Source organism: Medicago truncatula, chromosome 8 (assembly GCF_003473485.1).
Source record: "Medicago truncatula cultivar Jemalong A17 chromosome 8, MtrunA17r5.0-ANR, whole genome shotgun sequence".
Classification (NCBI taxonomy): domain Eukaryota; kingdom Viridiplantae; phylum Streptophyta; class Magnoliopsida; order Fabales; family Fabaceae; genus Medicago; species Medicago truncatula.
This window is the reverse complement of record NC_053049.1, coordinates 4,060,413-4,078,897: the sequence shown is the minus strand read 5'-3', so window position 1 is coordinate 4,078,897 and position 18,485 is coordinate 4,060,413. Positions and strand designations below refer to the sequence as shown.

At 33.6% G+C, this 18,485-nt stretch overlaps 2 protein-coding genes and 1 long non-coding RNA gene across 4 annotated transcripts; 2 read left to right on the top strand and 1 right to left on the bottom strand.

Moving 5' to 3' along the window:
• Positions 1-1,649: 1,649 nt before the first annotated feature.
• Positions 1,650-5,650, top strand: LOC11435007 (peroxisome biogenesis protein 2). The gene is made up of 8 exons (XM_024771770.2): positions 1,650-1,882; positions 2,091-2,204; positions 2,786-2,939; positions 3,461-3,597; positions 3,703-3,803; positions 4,161-4,278; positions 4,790-4,956; positions 5,173-5,650. Exons 1-8 carry the CDS (start codon positions 1,787-1,789, stop codon positions 5,285-5,287), a joined length of 1,002 nt encoding a protein of 333 aa, XP_024627538.1. The 5' UTR covers positions 1,650-1,786; the 3' UTR covers positions 5,288-5,650.
• Positions 5,651-7,688: 2,038 nt separating this feature from the next.
• Positions 7,689-8,904, bottom strand: LOC11434492 (zinc-binding protein A33). Its single transcript, XM_003626928.4, has one exon. It carries the CDS (start codon positions 8,617-8,619, stop codon positions 7,915-7,917), a length of 705 nt encoding a protein of 234 aa, XP_003626976.1. The 5' UTR covers positions 8,620-8,904; the 3' UTR covers positions 7,689-7,914.
• A 4,246-nt stretch (positions 8,905-13,150) lies between these two features.
• On the top strand, positions 13,151-14,124 carry LOC11434030 (uncharacterized). Of its 2 annotated transcripts, none has more exons than XR_003007547.2 (3): positions 13,151-13,289; positions 13,578-13,688; positions 13,774-14,124. It is a non-coding gene; the product is annotated as an uncharacterized lncRNA (long non-coding RNA). The 2 variants fall into 2 exon arrangements; XR_003007548.2 differs by having other exon boundaries at positions 13,152-13,289; positions 13,379-13,688.
• Positions 14,125-18,485: the final 4,361 nt, after the last annotated feature.

Genomic DNA, 18,485 nt, shown 5'->3' with positions numbered 1-18,485 from the left:
TCTTTTAAATTTGGCTAAAATATGCTTTTAGTCCCTGCAAATATAGTGCGTTTGGGTTTTGGTCCCTGGTAATATTTTTTTTTGAAATCGATCCCTGCAAAAAATTTTGTTTTTTAAAAAAGTCCCTGGACCCACTTTCTTGCTAATTTGGCACATTTTTGCTTAGGTGGTAGCTGATGACTGTACCAACTTGAACATGTGGCGCACACATGGAATTTAATTTATTTTAAACATTTTATAAATCCTTTTAATAAAATTAAAATTAGTTTTTCAAAACTAAAAATAAATATATAGAAGAATTAGAATCAACATATTCATTATCTCTACAAAAAAGCAATGCAAACTTGGAACCAGAAAAGCAATTTATTCATCTTTCTTCAGCTGCATTCATCATTGGTTCTTCACTAGGTTACCCCAGAATCCATCAAATCCCCACATAAATCACCTCCGATCTCGTCATTAACCACCATCGCTCTCTATATTCCTCCGGCCACAATTGTTTTATCACTCCTCGAAAGATGAACGATTGAGGGATTGAAATGGATGGTCGATTCAAACGATGAACGACGAAGAAGAAGATGAAGAGGGATGGAGATTGATGAAGAAGAAGAAGGGGGAAATTGGAAACCCTAAGATTTTCCCCTTTCCACCAACTGGGTTCGGGTTTCGCTTGCCGGTGTAGCTTGTTCCGATTCTCGTCGCCGCCGTCTTCTTTGTCGTCTATTTATACAGCTTTGATTCATTAACAGTCCGTTGCAAATCGTGATATCCGGAGTTTGATTCATATCTAATTTTGATGATTAATGACAGATCTGATTCATATATGAAACACAACTTAGCCTTACCACCATCACCACTGTAAATTGGTTTGATGAATGAAGGATTGGAATAGTATGGTGAAGGTTTGGGAATCCAAAGTGATTTGTGTTTTATGAGTCAATTGGTTTGTTGCTTTAATTTATTTTATGGCTTTGTCGTGATTTTGGTGATGAAGATGGATTTGAATGAATGATTTTTGTTGAGCAATTTTTTCTTGGGTTTGATATGCAGCTGGCTGGAAATTTATGAATTTTATTCAAGATTGCATTGCTTTACTGGTACACGTATTCATAAGATGGATGAAGATGATTATTTTTTGAAATTTCAATTAAAAAAATAATTATTTGTATTTAATTAAAACAAACAAAAACCATTTTAGCATTTTTATTTTTTTCATTAATATTTAAATCAACATAATTGCCACATGTACCAGTCCTACACAGTCATCATGTGCCATATGGACAAAAATGTGCCAAATCAGCAAGAAGTGGGGCCAATGACTTTTTTAAAAAACAAAAAATTTTACAGGGATTGATTTCAAATTTTTTTTTTACCAGGGACCAAAACCCAAATTCGCTATATTTACAGGGACCAAAAGCATATTTTAGCTTTAAATTTTAATCTCTTTACAAAAAATTTCAAACATATTGAAATCCAATTTATGACTACTATCCAAGTTGCTAAACAATTGGTCTCGAATTATTAATATACAAGTGGAATGAAGTTAAAAATAAAATAAGAAAAATGGTGAAAATGGAAAGGTAACTAGAAAAAAGGAGTAGCAAAAGACAAAAAAGAGCCATTAGAAGAAGTGCGAATAGTAAAAATTGGATTCTCTCACATAAACCGCTTTGTGAACAGTGTTGAGCAACAACCAGACCATTCCAATCTCCCTTGTCTCTCTGGTGCATGGACACAACACATATTCCTTCCTCATTCAATTCATCTTCATCTTCATCTTCCTCCAATGAGCAGCACTACTCTACCTTCCGTTCCACCCCAAGATGCATGGACCCTCACTTCCCACAAACTTCTCCCTCGCTGGATTTCCCTCTCTCACCAGGTTCATTCCTTTCCAATTCCCCATTTCAATTCAATCTCTTTAAACCCCTTTTTTCCTCTTTATTTATCTTCATAATCCTAATTTATTATTTATTAGTGCTATAAAAAAGTTTTGATTTTTAATTTCAATTTCAAAATTGGGTATTTGATCAACTTGCGTTTTTTTTCAATTTATAATTTTTATTTATTTATATTGTTATTTTATGCAGTCAACTATTCCTATTTCTATATCAAGAGTCAACCAAGTTGATGCTGCAAGATTGGATATTGAAATGTCAGCTATGTTGAAAGAACAATTGGTTAAAGTCTTCACTTTGATGAAGGTACTTTCATTTTGTTTGATTTGGTATGAATTTTCATGGTATTAGTGGTAATTGAATAAGACCCTGTGTGGATTAAGCAGCTTAATTGAGTGCTAATTTATTTTTGTTGACAAGAGCATAAGTGCTTATCATATAAATGCATATATAAGCTATATCTATAACAAAGAATAATATAAAAGTCAAATTGTTTTTATATAAATTATAAGCTATTTAACTATTTTGATAAGTTATCATGTAGAGCTTATGGAAACAAGGTGAAATTTTTTTATGCATATGTCGGAAGCTGTTCCCGTAAACTCTCTCAAACAGTCTCATAAGTGTTTATGCCAGTCTACATGCTGAATATGTCATAAGTTTTTTCCATAAACTCTCCCAAATAGTCTCAAAAGTGTTTATGCCAGTATATATGCTGAATATGTCATAAGTTGTTTCCATATACTCCCCCAAACAGTCTCGTAAATATTTATTCCGGTATATGCACTCAAATAAACTAATCCAAACATCCCTAATTGTACTTTCTATTTGGAACTGCTTTTATTATCTTTCTAGTTCTTTATTTACTGTTTTTCTTTTGGGATTAGCCAGGAATGTTATTTCAGTATGAAGCGGAGCTTGATGCTTTCCTTGAGTTTCTTATTTGGAGGTTCTCAATTTGGGTGGATAAACCAACTCCCGGTATTGCTCTCATGAATCTGAGGTATAGAGATGAGCGCGCAGTTGAGTCAAGGGACAAAGGTAGGAAACTCAGAATCTTATATGTTTGTTGTACTAGGTAGCTAAGATGCCTTTCAGAGTTGCGAGATGGTTCTCAATTATATTTTCTTATTTGATAAAATGCAAAGACTAACCACTGAGAATGAATTCCCTGTATCACCCTATCTGTTATTGTAATTACCACCATGATGAGTGCCTAGGCAGTAGGCCCTAAAACAAGTGGAATTGATGATATCCTGTTGCCTTTGGATAAAGAAATTTTTAATTCATTAGTGTTTGAACCAGTCTTCCAAGTCTTTGTTGTTTATTTTTCTTCTTAGTACCTTAGCTTCATGGACATATAACAAGCTGCTGAAGGTTTTAAAATATCACATGGTGTATATATTGTTTGGTCCTTGCTTTAACAAACTAATTTTTTTTCTTCTTAGTATTTGAACTGTAGAAGAGATATGTTACCAGTGTATAGACACAGTAGTTTAAAACATTCTTCATCCTTGTAATTTGTTCATTAACTTTTTATTCCTTTGGGTACTCTGATGCAGTAAGAACTGGTCTGGAGGGACCTGGACTCACTGTTGCTCAGAAGCTTTGGTATTGTATTGCCACTGTTGGTGGTCAGTATATTTGGGCTCGCTTACAATCGTTCTCTGCATTTCGTAGGTGGGGTGATACTGAGCAGGTATTTTTTAAATCTGGCCTTTTAAGCCATACACTACCAACTTGCAAACCTGTAGGCCATTGTGGACAGAAGTGAGCTCTAATTTGACTTTTTCTTTCTTTCCAGAGACCATTGGCACGGCGTTTATGGATCTTGATACAAAGAATAGAAGGGATTTATAGAGCTGCTTCATTTGGAAACCTGTTGATATTTCTTTGCACGGGAAGGTGATTATTTTGAACAACCAGACAATTCACATAAACACTTTGTTTATCTAGTTTTAGTCTTTTGAATAGTTTGTGTTGGGATTGTTTGCGTGTGTGATGGCGCGTAGGTCCACCATTAACGGGGGTGTTCTGGCGATAGACATATAGGCTGGTTATGTTTTTAGAGCCGGTGGTCCAACTTTGTGGGTGGTTGGTCGATGGGATGACTAGACGGTGAGGATTTAGGATAGCCTGAATGGGAAATATCTCAACATTCGGTTTCATTTAGCCTGAATGTTCTGTGTTCTCTAGGGCGAGACTATCACATGATTTACTTGCTGTGTAAAACTCATCTTGTTGTGTGCCATTTTGAAACAGATATCGAAATCTTATTGAAAGAGTCTTGCGAGCTAGGCTTGTATATGGGAGCCCAAATATGAACCGTGCTGTTAGCTTTGAGTATATGAACCGACAATTAGTTTGGAATGAATTCTCGGTACTTCTCCTTCTCTTCATCCAGTTTTTGTTCTCTTAGTTTGTGGATCCTATGGCTTAAACATGCTACTTTTACTTTTTGAAACTTCTTATGACCTAGATTTTATTTACACTACGGTCTTTATATATTGGGCACAATTCATGGCATTCATTGTTTTCCATTCTCTGCTTATATCGCTGGGAAATCAGTTATTCACTGTTTTCATTTTTTCAACGAATCTGAGATTCTGTTTGTTGGTGAAGTGTGCTGTTAGCTTCGCTGTATGATTTATCGATTAAGTTGATTATTCCCAACTTGACAGTGACACATTCATTTTATAAATATCCCCGATACCAAAAATGTTTGCCTCATCCTCAGAGACGATATTAGTTGTTTTGGGCATTTTATGCCAACCAGAACAGCTGGATGCTATCTCGCAACTTGATGCATTATTCTGGACATGATGGGAAATGAATTTGCAATCATGATATTCTAAAACTTAGATGGTGATTATGTCTGGTTCGGATGACAGGAAATGTTATTGTTGCTTCTTCCTCTTCTAAATTCATCATCGGTGAAAAATCTCCTCCGGCCTTTTTCTAAGGATAAATCATCAAGTTCGGGTGAGGATAGCACTGCATGTCCCATATGCCAGGCTACTCCAATCATTCCCTTTGTTGCTCTACCTTGTCAGCACAGGTACGTCTCTGCATGTTCTCTCATCTTGCACTATTCTTTTGCTGTTTTGGACTTTTCACTTTCACTGGCCATCACTTTTGATAGTTTCCAAGAACTCGTTGATGTGTAATGTTTGTATTGTAGATCAACAACTATACGTATATGTATGCTTCAAACTTAACTATTTTTCATTAACGGGCTTCAACTAAGCAATGTTTTACAATTTCTTTCTGCCAGATATTGTTACTACTGTCTTCGAACACGATGTGCTGCTGCCCCATCATTTAGGTGTTTGAGGTGCAACGAGCCAGTAGTTGCTATGCAACGCCATGGTGGTGTCTCCACGGAGTAACTGTTACTGCAAGAGAAGGAAAAACAAAATCTTAGAGTTAGGGAGCACTTGGTCTACTTACAGAATTAGCATATAAAACACTGCCTGAAATTGTGGTGGTATTTTTTTTTTTTTTCAATTTTATTTGGTTTCTCCCTTATTATTTACATTTAATTGGAAAGAAAGAAAAAAAATCAAATTTCTTCATAGCATCACTTACTCGATTAAGTGGGATGTATTCTTTCTCTTGTAGCAATATATCGACTTCTCACTGTTACCAGTTATTTGAAGGTTCAAACCTGTAGGTGATGTGTTGTATACAATAACTAAGGGGGTATTTGGAATAGTTTATCTTATTACATGAACACTTATATTAATATTTTACTTTTTTTTTTTGAAGGAGTATTAATATGTTACTTATTACATGAACCCTTGTATGCATACATTTCATGAAAATAATTTGAAATGTCTATTGATTAAGCTCATAAGGATAGCTAATTATGGTTAAGATTGTGTTTGAATACAAATTCTAATGCCTAACTTGTGCAGGCAATAATGAATTTTTTGGTTACAAAGGGAAAAGAGAAAAAGAAAATAAAAGAATAAAAAACTTAAAAAGGCTAATGTCTAACAAAAGAGATGGCCAACCCATCAGCCTGTAACATGGAGGACAAATCTGGAGGAGCTGCATTTAAAAGCACACTAATTTCTCAAGAAAATTAGCACCTAACTTAGCTAAACAAACAACAGCAGAGTTGCCTTGCCTTCCTGAAGAGTATGATATAAATCAACAATTCAATCTTGACTCAAGAGCTTCTTAATCAAGCTAATTAAATTACCAAATTTGTGAAACATTAAGTGGATCATGAACCAGCTGAATAACATAACCCATCAACATCCAGTCGACCAACACAAATCCAGACCATGCAAAATACAAGGGGGATCAATATTATCATAAAAATCACGTAGAATAGAGCCTTCATGAGCTCCAATAAGACCACCAAACTCTGTTAAACCTGAATTCTTAAACATGCTACCATCTATTTTTGAAGAACATGCTACCATCTATATTAAGAAAAACCGAGCCAAGAGGGGGCATCATTTTTTATAGAGTATTTTATTTAACTAATAATAGCGGGCTTGCAATTTCACTTTCAAAAGGTTATTTTTAAAAGATATCTAGTTGGAATAACTTAGTTGTACAACTACAAAGTACATCAAACATAAAAAATGTTTGTTGTCTAGAACTTAATCACCAACCATGCAAACTCACGAGTGAGTGGGAGGAGGCAACAACATGATTGGTACGCATTGCATTGGAGACTCGACAACGAGCAAGTTAAATCACCATTTCAACAACATGATTTGTGTTTTTGGCAAAGCATATGGAGTCGAGATTAAACATCTGCAATGTTATTTCTTATAGAAGAAGTGACAAGCATCATCAAAACTTACACTTACACACATAATTTATAAGGTTTTAGTTCGAACTTAGGACGTTTAACCAAACAATATCGTGTTGGTTAGTTAAACTATCTGGGACATTTACCATTGTAAATTTTACATTGTGTCAGACATGCATATGGCTAGGGAATGTTTATTAACAAAATCATATTTTTTTTTAAAGGAGGTTTAATTGCTTTTATTCATTAAAATAACTCTAGTAACTATTGGTATTTTCTGACGTGGATTTTCACGTCTTGGTAGAAGTATAGTTTTGTAGCTTCGGCATATCCACGTTAAGATTTAAGATTGCATTTGGACACAAAATTTGGTGTCCAAAAGCGGGATCCAAACACACACTGTGGGTTAAATGATGTTTAAGAGCTATAAGTCATGTTTCTTTTTTAAAAACAAAAAAAGAGCTTATTTCTTAAGCAAAGGAAACAAGCGGCGCGTAAGAAAAGATTAATCATCCCAATTTCCAATTAGGTTAGCAGTTAGCAGCTCTAACTCCAATCCACAAACCACAAACAAAAAAAAAAAAAATTTAGGGAAACATAAACCTTATCCCAAAAAACACAATATCAAAATTAGAAAAAGCCAGTCATACATAGTTGCATTTTCAAATATAATATACACTTGGGGTAAGTTGTACTCTTATGTTTAATGTTAACATTGGTGGACAATGCTCCAAACAGCACAATGCCGTTTAGTTTAGTTTGGTGTTGGTTGTTCTTCCTAAATGCATTACTTAGTAGTTAAGAGTTCTTATGACTTACGAGTCAAAATAAGTTATGTGACATTAGATATCTTGTTTACCAACTTTACTTTATTTTTTTAACTAAGGCTTAGGAGTGTGCATCACAAGAACTGAGGGACTAGGTTAGGTGATTGAATACAATTTTTTTTTTCCACATGAAACAAGTAAAATATATGATTAAAAATCACAAAATGTTGCATACAAGTTTTACATAAAAAAAAAAAAAAATGTTGAAAAATCATAAAATAACAAGCAAGTGAAGTCATACACAATTTAGTGAATTTAATTTACACATGCAACCCCTCCTACTCAAATGACTCATCACAGTCGATGAATTGAACAAAAAATGCAATTAAAAAACCCAGAAAAGAAAATTGCAAAACTCAAACAAAGATTAATAAGGGGGAAAAATGAATAATAATTATGATTATGATAATTATTATAATCAGAAAATATCAAGAACTTCTAAAATAAAATGATTGCAAAGAGGACAATTCCCTCTACTAACCCAAAGCTCTCTTGAACACATCCTGCAAAACGTGTGTCCACATGGTATAAACGCTGCACCTTTATCCCTCACCATACACACGCAACAATTGTGTTCCACCTTAACATTACTCCCTTCTCCTTCTCCTTCTTCTTCTCTTTCTTCTTCTTCTTCTCGTTTCTCATTATTCTCTTCCACGTCATCACCTTCATCAACAACATCACTAATTCGTTCCAATTCAATTTCACTCTCTTCCAACAAATCCATCAACGACATGCTAACCTGTGCCGTCTCATCGGAAAACTCGCCGCCGGGAAGAAATTCCGACGGATCTGAATTGGTCGGAATATCTTCGTTTTGTTGTTGTTGGTGAGTTGATTCATCCGAGGTACGACGTTTGAAAAGAAGTAATTCCTTAAAAGCTTTCCATGATTTTCGATCTTTAACAACGTTGTTGTTGCTGCTGCTGCTGCTGTTGGTAACACTAACATTAACAACAACGTTGTTTGGTTCGTTTTCTCGTATAATATCTAAGAGTGTTTGGTTTGTGTTTTTTTGGTTGGATAAAACGGCGTCGTTTTGGATTAAACTAGCTAGTGAGCTACGAGTGTTGCTCGTGGATGTCATTTGATCGTAAAGTGTTATTCTTTGACGGTTTTCCATTTTTTGTGTGTGACGGTTTGGGTTTTGTTACATTTGTTTCTGAGAAATTGAGGTATGGAAAATTATGAGAAACTGAGAATGTTTTTGTTTGTTTGTTTTGTTCAGTTGTTGGAAGTGAAAGATTGTAAGTAGTTGGAGATTGGAGATATAAGCATTAAGCAATGAGTCAACGTTGCTTTTGGATGAGTACTTTGTTTTTTTACTAATAGAATTATAAAAATGGAAAAAGAAAAAACAGAAGACGACATAGGAAAGAAAGAGAATTTAACTCGGAGTTTGTGTCCCGTCCCTCTCTTTGTGTGAGAAATTAAGTTTTACCTCTCAAATTGAAATTCAAGAGGAGGGGTCACTTTGTTGACGACGGCTGAAAAACATGAGCAAAATATTAAAATATCCTTCGACAATTAACTACCTAAAATGAAATCGGCTGCGGTTAACTATAAAGAAAATTTCGGCAATTAACTCCGAAATCCAATTTAATTCATCAACACTTAAGTGCTGTGAAAATCATTAATCCAGTTTAATGCATTCTTGCGTGACATAATCTCCAAACAACCGAAATTTTAATTAAGGCACAATGGTCAACTACATAATCCCAACGTACAAATTGTACTTCCTCCGTCCCAAATTGTACGACGTTTTGGTTATTTCACACGTATTAAGAAATGTAATTAATATTGTGTAGGGAAGAGAAATTATGAGCTATTTTACAAAATTATCCTTAATAAATGGTATGGAAAAGATAAATGAAATATTTGAAAGAAGAGAGAGTAATTAATAGTTAAGGATATAATAGGAAAAATAACATTAGTATTTCATTGGTATTGTAAAGCGACATATAATTTGGGATAATTTTTTTTTCCAAAGTGACATACAATTTGGGATGGAAGGAGTAGTAATTAACTTCAGAAAAAAAAAATGAATGAATGCAAAGCACCGACCAAATTGAATATAGGAAATTAACGAAAAATTAGAATTAAGAATGCATTAACTACATTCATTCATTAATAATTCATTCTTATCATGATATAGGAAATCAACGCCAAATTAAATTAAATTGAATATAGTAAATCAATGTCAAATTATTAATGAATGAATAGAATAAATGCAGTTAAAATTTGTCTTAATTAAAATTTCGGTCATACAAATTCATCGTCTTGACATTAATGTCGGTTGGGAGTAGTTGATATTCTTCATTGTCTTGAGATTATGTCACGCAAGAATGCATTAAATTGGATTAATGATTTCCACGGCACTTGGATTAAATTGGATTTTGGCAGTTAACTGTCGAAGTTTTTTTCGGTAATTAACTGCAGCCGGTTCGATTTTCGATCGTTAACTACCGAAAGATATTTTAGTATTTTACCCGTGTTTCTCAGCCAAACCACATGTGTCAACAACAACTTTTCACTTTGTTCCTGATTTTCACCATTCTAGAATTACTATTTTTTTTTATGTTAACCTTTAAAAATAATAATAACAATCAACATCTACAAGGCAATTTTGTAAGACTATCTCTTAAGAAGTCATTTGGTTGATAATTTCTCTCTTCAACTTCAAAAAACTCGGTTTGAGACCCAGAATTAAAGTCAATTTTGTAGGGTTGATAATAAAAACATTTTTGACATACATTTCGACATTTGAAAGTATTATTTTCTCTTATTGGATAAAAAACACTAATGGAGGTTCTCCATACGGTTCATGTCAAAATAACATGTCTGTTAGTACAACAAGTTAAAATTACGTGACTACATTAATGGAGGTTCTCCAACATTAGGGACCTGGTATAGTAGAACACGTTTACTGGAAGTAAAAAGAAAAACATGATCTATAGATGGGATCATTAAATTTGTAAGTGGGACCATTAATAAAGACACAACACAAAGGAAAGACAAAAGTAAAAGGAGAGACAGAGAACGCCTTGGATACCTTACCCTAACAGAAAGAGAGAGGCCACATATATCAGATTAGATATGAGTCATATAATATTAGCACAACTATGATTGATAGTGTTCATTTGTTGGCAAATGCTAATCAATGAATGTTAGTAGCTAATTTTTAAATTAAAAAGTGTAGTATGCAATTTTATTAAGATATTAGTAGATGCTAGTGAATTTTTTTCAATTTGTAGTTCTTAAATCATAGGATATGTTGATTTGATCAACAACACTTTAATTTGTTTTTAATATAACTTTTTCTTAAATGTTCAATTCATTTTATAAAAATTCAACAATGAGTGAGTGAGGGGTAGAAAAGAGTTGAAAAATGTGCCAAACTAGCAATTTGAAAATTGGAAGTGGTGGGGGTCTCGCATAGGTGCTGGATTTATACGGATTTGTTTGTGTTACACCCAACTTCTCAATTTTGGGACCATAGCCAATTGATACTCTTCAATGAAGGCAATAAAGATCGATGAAGAGTTTCTCTAATAACCTCATTTGATTCAGTCACATGCCTTTCAAGATCCAACTTTATCATCATGTAGTCTTGATTGCCCCTTCATAAGATCCATAGAACAAACGAACAAACTTCTCAATGATAACAGTGTTAGATATGAAAATTCACGTACTTAAGACATGTTTTTCAGGTAGTACGAACATGTTTCATGAAAAATGAAAATCATTTATTAGAATTGGTCTCAAATTATGTTTCATTTCATGTACGTAATTTTTTAAATGATGTTATTGTGTTTTATAAATTTGAACTTAGGTTGGAGACTAGTCTTACGTTTGACTCAATCTTGATCGATGTAGTTTCATAAATTTAGATAGCTAAATCTTCAAAACGAGTTGAGACAACTGTTCCGACTCGTTAACTCATATGATAGATGACGATTTCTCTTTAGGCATCGGTAGTTTATCAGACTTGGGCTTGTAGTTTGTTAGAACATCTCCAACGTTGATTGCCTATTGTGTTTGTTGATCTATAAGTTTTATCTCTTAACTTTATGGGTATTGTAGCAAATACAGGTGGGTTAAACTTTTTTTGTCAATTCTCTATTCAACAATGCAAAAGGCGTGGTGTTTATCATTAAAAAAACACTTGTTGAAATCTAAACAGAAATTCAGAGATCAAGAGGGAACGAAACATATTCACCTATAACAATGAAAAATCTAAAAAATACAAGTAACAGAAACATGAAAAAGTCTCAAAAATTAACTTTTCTGCAAATAAATTCACAAATGTCTCAAAAAAATAAATAGATTGAAAAAAAATGGTGAATGGGAACCATAGACCCATAAAAATGAAACTATGTGTAGCGGAACCACATCCCGTCCATCTTAAGCGTGAAGTGTGTGGGTCAAATGGGAAAGAAATTGATTGAGCGGAACGTGATGATTGTTTCAGTGAAAGAAAATGTACATATGATTGGGTTTGAAACATGATGTTCTATGGTGACGGGGCAGAATGGAGAGTTCTAGATAAAACAATAGGTGTGCAACTGATATATTTGAGTTGAATTGTTTAAATTGTTGTGAAATTTTAAATTTGAATTAAAATTAAGTGAAGATAAAAAAAAAAAATTAAAGTTTAATTTAACATTATTATTAGGTAAGCGGTGTTGGCTGTTATGTGTTGATCGGGGGTTGTGGTATAAGGTTTTGGCTATATGTATGGGATCGACAAGGGGAAGGTTAGGAGAGGCGGTCTCAAGGCGTCGGTATGGTGGAGGGAGTTGGGTAATATTGGGGAGGGTGTTGTTATTGTATGAGGGGAGGAGAGCTGGTTTATTCAATGTGTGGGGCATAGTGCATGGGATGGTGAAAGTACATCGTTTTGAAGCGATCCATAGTTTGAGGGCGGTGTTTACGATCAAGGTTTAGCCGTCTATTTGAGCTATGCCTTGATAGTAACATCGTAGTAGCCCAGATGCATAGGTGTGAATGGGCAGGGGTGGAGATGGAGACCATGCTTTACGATTTTATGGAGCTTATTTGTTTAGAAAACAAATTCGTACGTGTTTCGAAGTAGTTTGGATGTTTTGTATCTTGATTCCTTAGAAAGAGCGCAATTCAAGACTTTTCATCAATCTTTAAAACAACATCAAGATCAAATCAAACTACATTCATGGCGGTGGTTAAAGGATAATATAGTACTTTTTCCCGTAGATTTTTATGTTTGATGGACAAATCCATTACTTTGTTTTGGATTGTCCCCTTTGTAATCTCTGCTTAGTTTTCTTTTGCATGTTTGTGTAAGCATAATTTTGGTTAATATGAACAACTCCATTTTTGACCTCTTCAAATAAAAAAATAAACAAATAAATAAATTTGTGGTGTCCAAAATAAATTGTTTATTGTAATTATCATTGAAATAAAATTGATTGAAATTTCTTATAAATTACTTAAATGCAATGTTGCAAGTTGAATGAACACACACAAAATAATAATTAAACCAACCAAAATTAGTCCTTCCTTCCATTGGAGTATGAATTTAGTTTGCCAGCTGTCAATTACTTCAATCTATCTATCAATTACTAGTTGAATAATCTGAGGTGTCATTTCTATTTTATACAATAAAAAAATGGAAAAATAATAAATAATAATTTTATTGTGTCTCTAGAGCCTTCGATTCTGATTCCAAATCCCTCACACCTCCACTATATTTTACCCCCTCTCCCCTCCCCTTCACCTTCACCTTCACACTCCTCGATTCCATTTCTTCTCCAGGTACGTTTTTTTTCATCTCTTCTATCAATTTATCAAACCCTATAACGCAATTCGCTTATCGCATTGCTTTTTCAATTTTCCTCATCCAGGTCTTTTAATTTACGCTCGCGTTTCGTTACCAACATCGTTCGATCAATTCATAATGACTCATATCCTTTCTCAGAAAAATCTTTATTTCTTCTATTATTTGCTATAATTTTGATCAATTGAAGATTAAGAAAATAATAATTGAGAAAAATTAGGGTTTTGTGAATTTGAATTTGTTTTTGTTTTTGAACTTAACTGAAGCTCACGTGGTAATCAAAGAGAAAGAGATCGTGAAAGAGCTCAAGCTAGAGCTAATCAGAAATCTAAACAATCTAAGAATGATGGGTTAACACCTGAACAACGGAGAGAAAGGTAAAGTTTCTTCCTTTTTTGCTATTTCATAATCTCTTCTTTGTTATGTTTATACTCAATTAATTATTGGTTTATTGATGTTTAGGGATGCAAAAGCATTGCAAGAGAAAGCAGCAAGGAAAGCTGGACAACGTGCTGGAGGAAGCAATATGGGGGGTGGAGGCAATAATAATAATTAGGAAGTATAGTTAAATTGAAGGTGTATCTAGGAATTAAGGAAGGGAAGGGAAGAAGGATTGTAATTGTAGTGTAATGGTTATTTTGATTTGACGATGATATGGGTTTATGGTTTTCAAATCATGTGCTAATTTGTGTCAAAAAAAAGTCATGTGCTAATTATGTGATTTCTGATAAACAAATTTATGTGTCGTTGTTGGCTTTTCAACCTTTTACTTGTTATCTGATTTCGAATGCAATTTGTATTCGTGTTGTAGCATTTTGTGATTCATCAGTGATATTTTTATAATTCTTTGGTACAACTTTTATAATAATTTTGGTTTTCTCTATCTTGATTGGTAAAAAATAATAGAGAGATAATAAGATGATAATGTGAGTATGACAGAGAAACTTGTCAAGAAGTTGTTAGAAAATGGTTGTATAAATATCATTTTTTTTTTTAACTCCTTTTCTTCTTTTTTGGGTTACAAACATTTTACTACGGATTGTGTTACTTTGGCACATAAATTTAACAGCAGATAGTTATCAGATGGTATAAATTTGACATGAAAATTTAACAACAACAACAAATTATCAGATGGTTAACGTGAAAAACACCTTCAGAAGTTTGAACCCGGTTTATGAACCACACAATCCCCGGAACATTGGACACTAACATTTACACATAGCTCCTCTGGTTCAGAACATCCAAATGTTGAAGAAAGCACGTTTGAAGTGAACTTTTGGTGGAATAAATTCATCGAGTTCACTGTACTAATTCTTCTTACATAAATTGTACAACAATCATCGAAACGTAACCACCATTTGTGTAATAGAGAAGACATCTGCAAATTGATTGGCAAAAGACACAAGCAACAAATGAATTAAGTCGTTGGTGACGTTTTCACAAATGACATGACAATCAATTCCTATGTATTCGGTGTTTTTGTGAAAAATGAGATTATGAGTAAGATATATGGTTGATTGATTGTCACAACTCACAATACCCCGAAACAGGAGAAATGAGAGGAATTTGGAGCTCTTTAAGCAAATATGCCAACCAATGAATCTTAACAAGGGCATTTTGCATCAAATTCATGTGTTGAATCCCTCAACAAAATGACATTGTTGAAAGGAAACATCAACACATATCAAAGGTAGCAAGATCATTATCTTCTAAGCACAATTACCACACCACCATTGTTGCCCTCATCAAAACACTTAGACGCAAATTGTCCCTCTCTCGCCTTTTTCTCTCTCTTCGTTCTCCCTTAATTCTCCCTGCTACTGCCTTCTCTCCCCCTGCATCCTCCTTCAAAACCAATATAAAAGGTGCATATCTGAGTTTTGCAGGGAAGAAAAGGTGGTGGTTGTGGTGTTGTGGTCGGAGGTGCAAGGGTTGGGCCAACAACGGTGGAGGTTTTTCGTGATGCGGATCTAATAAGGATTCACCATACATGGATCTTTAACCTAAGTTATAATTTCTTGGATTGAGATAGAAAATGAAGGAAAATGATTGGAAATCTAAGAAAATTGACCAAACTAGGAATAGAAAGAAAACATACAAAATGGAATTAGATGAGAAGTGGCAAGAACGATTGCCACATTCAAGATGTACGATAAGATCGAATCACGGATTAGCCACAAGAATAAAATGCTCTTGATAAGGAGCTAGATTTGGTTCATCCAATAACCTAGAATAGCAATTCTAACTTTTTCTTCAATCAAAGATTGAAATATCAAATTGTGCATTAACCTCCTCAAAATGATAAGAAAATTGTGCATTAACCTAGAATGTGGGGAGGTGCGCATATCTGAGTTTCGAGTGAAGAAAAGGTGGTGGTTGTGGTGGTGTTATAGTCAGAGGTGCAAGGGTTGGGCCAACAGTGGTGGAGTTTGGTCGTGATGTGGATCAAATAAAGATTCACCATACAAAGATCTTTGACCTAAGTTTGAAATTCTTAGATTGAGATAGAAAATGAAGAAAAATGGTAGAAAATCTAAGAAAATTAACCAAACTAGAAATACAAAGAAAACATACAAAATGGAATTAGATGAGAAGTGGGAAGAACGACAATTCTAACTCTCTCTTCAATTAAAGATTGAAATATTAAATTGTGCATTCAGCTCCTTAAAATGATAATAAAAATATTATTTATATCTACACTTTGGGTCATCACCTAAATGCCTAATAAAGAACTAGAAAAACAAAGAGCATTATACAACTCCAACATAAAAGTAATCTAAATTTTAAACTGAAACATTATTTCAATAAAAATTCACTAAAGAGAGGGTAAAGTAGTATGGAGTGTTATTGAGAATGATTTTGGTGTGCAAAAATAAAGTGATTTGTTCTTCAAGATTTCCCCTTAATTTTTTCACCCTAGCCCTTGTCATGGGACCACCAACTCCTTTTATATCCACTTATTGATTGTTGTAACCCGTTCCTTGATCCTCATTAGGACGAAATGAAGAAAGAAGAAGATTGGGGTGAGGAAGAGAGGGAGAAAGTGGGAAGGAGAGGGTAAAAAAGATGATGGAGGGTGGGGCGGAGGCTGTGGGCTATGACCGATGGGGAGAGTGAGAAGAGAGAGGAGGGGAAGATGATGAGAGAGAAGGGTCCTCGAGACTAGAGAAAGAATGAGGGATGTGTTACTTCTTTTCATGGATAAATAAAATAAATTAAAAATTGGCTTAATTGCACTTTTGGACCCCTATCTTTTCAAAAGTTGCGGTTATGGACCCCTAACTAATTTAAATACAAAACAGCCCCCTATGTTTTGATTCTTTGGCAATTTTGGACCCCCAGTCCATTGTTGACTCGGTCAACGCTGACGTGGCACCCTAAGTGAGGTGCCACGTATCAATTTTTTTTTTTTTTGCCTTGGGGGTCCAAAACTGCCAAAGAATCAAAACATAGGGGGTTGTTTTGTATTTAAATTAGTTAGGGGTCAATAACCACAACTTTTGAAAAAATAGGCGTCCAAAAGTGCAATTAAGCCTTAAAAATTTAAACAAATGTCACATAATTAATATGGGGTACAAGAATAAAGGGTGTATAAGAAACTTTATCCTATTTTTAATTTTATACAAAATTATTTTATAGGTCATTCATCTTATTTATTTGTAACACTTATTATTTATCATTTTCTTTTTGTTTCATTCAAATCCTTTATCTCTTTAAATGTGTATAAGTTAGTCTTTTTTTTCTCTATTTTATATTAAAGGAATGCTAATGTGGCTTGTCAAGACATTAAACCTGAACTTTAAACTCATCAACTCATCCTTAATTTGAACCAATTAAGCTTTAAATTTGGATTGTGTGACTTTATTCTAATAAACACCGTACATTTAGACTTTGTTTGTGAGTTTGAAGGGGATGGAAGGAGAAGAGTTTTGGGAAAAAGGAAGGAGCAAATGGAAGAAAGCGAGGACATTGGGAGGGAATGACTTTGGGGGGTAAATTTTTCTTCATAATACAAAACTCTTCTCATTCGAAGGAACTAAAAAGTTGTATGGGAGAAGAGTTTTTAGGGTTTTGAAAGGTTTATATGAATTCTTTAAATTTAAGGGAGATGTTAACGAGTGCCGTAAGACACTTTTTAAAGACTTTAGATATAAAGTTTTTATGGAAACTTGTGCATTCAATGTATTGGAAATTGAAATATTGAACTTTTTCAATGAATAATTTCTTGATTATGAATCCTTAAAGAGTGCCCTTAGGAAACTCGTTAACAAAACCCTAATATTTTTAATATTAAAAATATATGAATCATAAACTGATTAGTTTATTATTCTTTAAAAATATATTCTTTCAAAAAAATATGAAAGATTCTCTATTTCCTTCTATATTACTCATCACCCAAAGCCCCTTTCCCCTCTCTTAGCCTTTGTTTGTTTGCAGAGAAATAATAAAGAAGAGAGAAATAGAGAAGAGAGAAGTTGAGAAGAGATAGTGACTTTCTTTTGTTTGGTTAAGGAGAGAAATTGAAGAGATCAATTTCCAACTTTTTACTTTCTTCTTGCAATGCGAAGAAAGAGGAGAGAAAGACTAACTAGTTACTATAATTACGATATTGTCCATGCTTTGATAGTTTATTTGCAGTACAATCACAAGGGCCTCTCACTTTTTAATATTTTTTTACTATGTCAGCTATTTAGTTTTTTTTTTTTCGGTGGTGCTATGTTAGTTATTTAGTCAAAAGTTAATAACATTTCTTTTCAGAATAACAATTTTTTTAAAACAAGATTCACAGTTTTTTTCGAATAAGAGATTCCCAATTTTTATTAAAGAACGATAACAATATATTTACTTTTATAAAAAAATAATAGATTTACAAAAAAGTAAATTTAAATTTGACAAAAAGATATTTTTTTAAGTTGAAGTATAATTAAAATTAGATATATTTTTGTGAAGAGGCTTATTTGTCAATTCAAAATGTTATTACATTTCTCTCTTCTCTATTTCTCTTCTATCTCTCATATCTATCACATTTCTCACATCTTTCTCTTTTCTCATACTCTCTCATCTATTTCTCTCATTACAACTTCTCTTGAAAACGAAACACACCCTTAGAGCACCTCCAGCGGCTCCTTTTTCAGGTTTGTCTGCCAGTGTGTAACTTCAAATATGATTTTTTT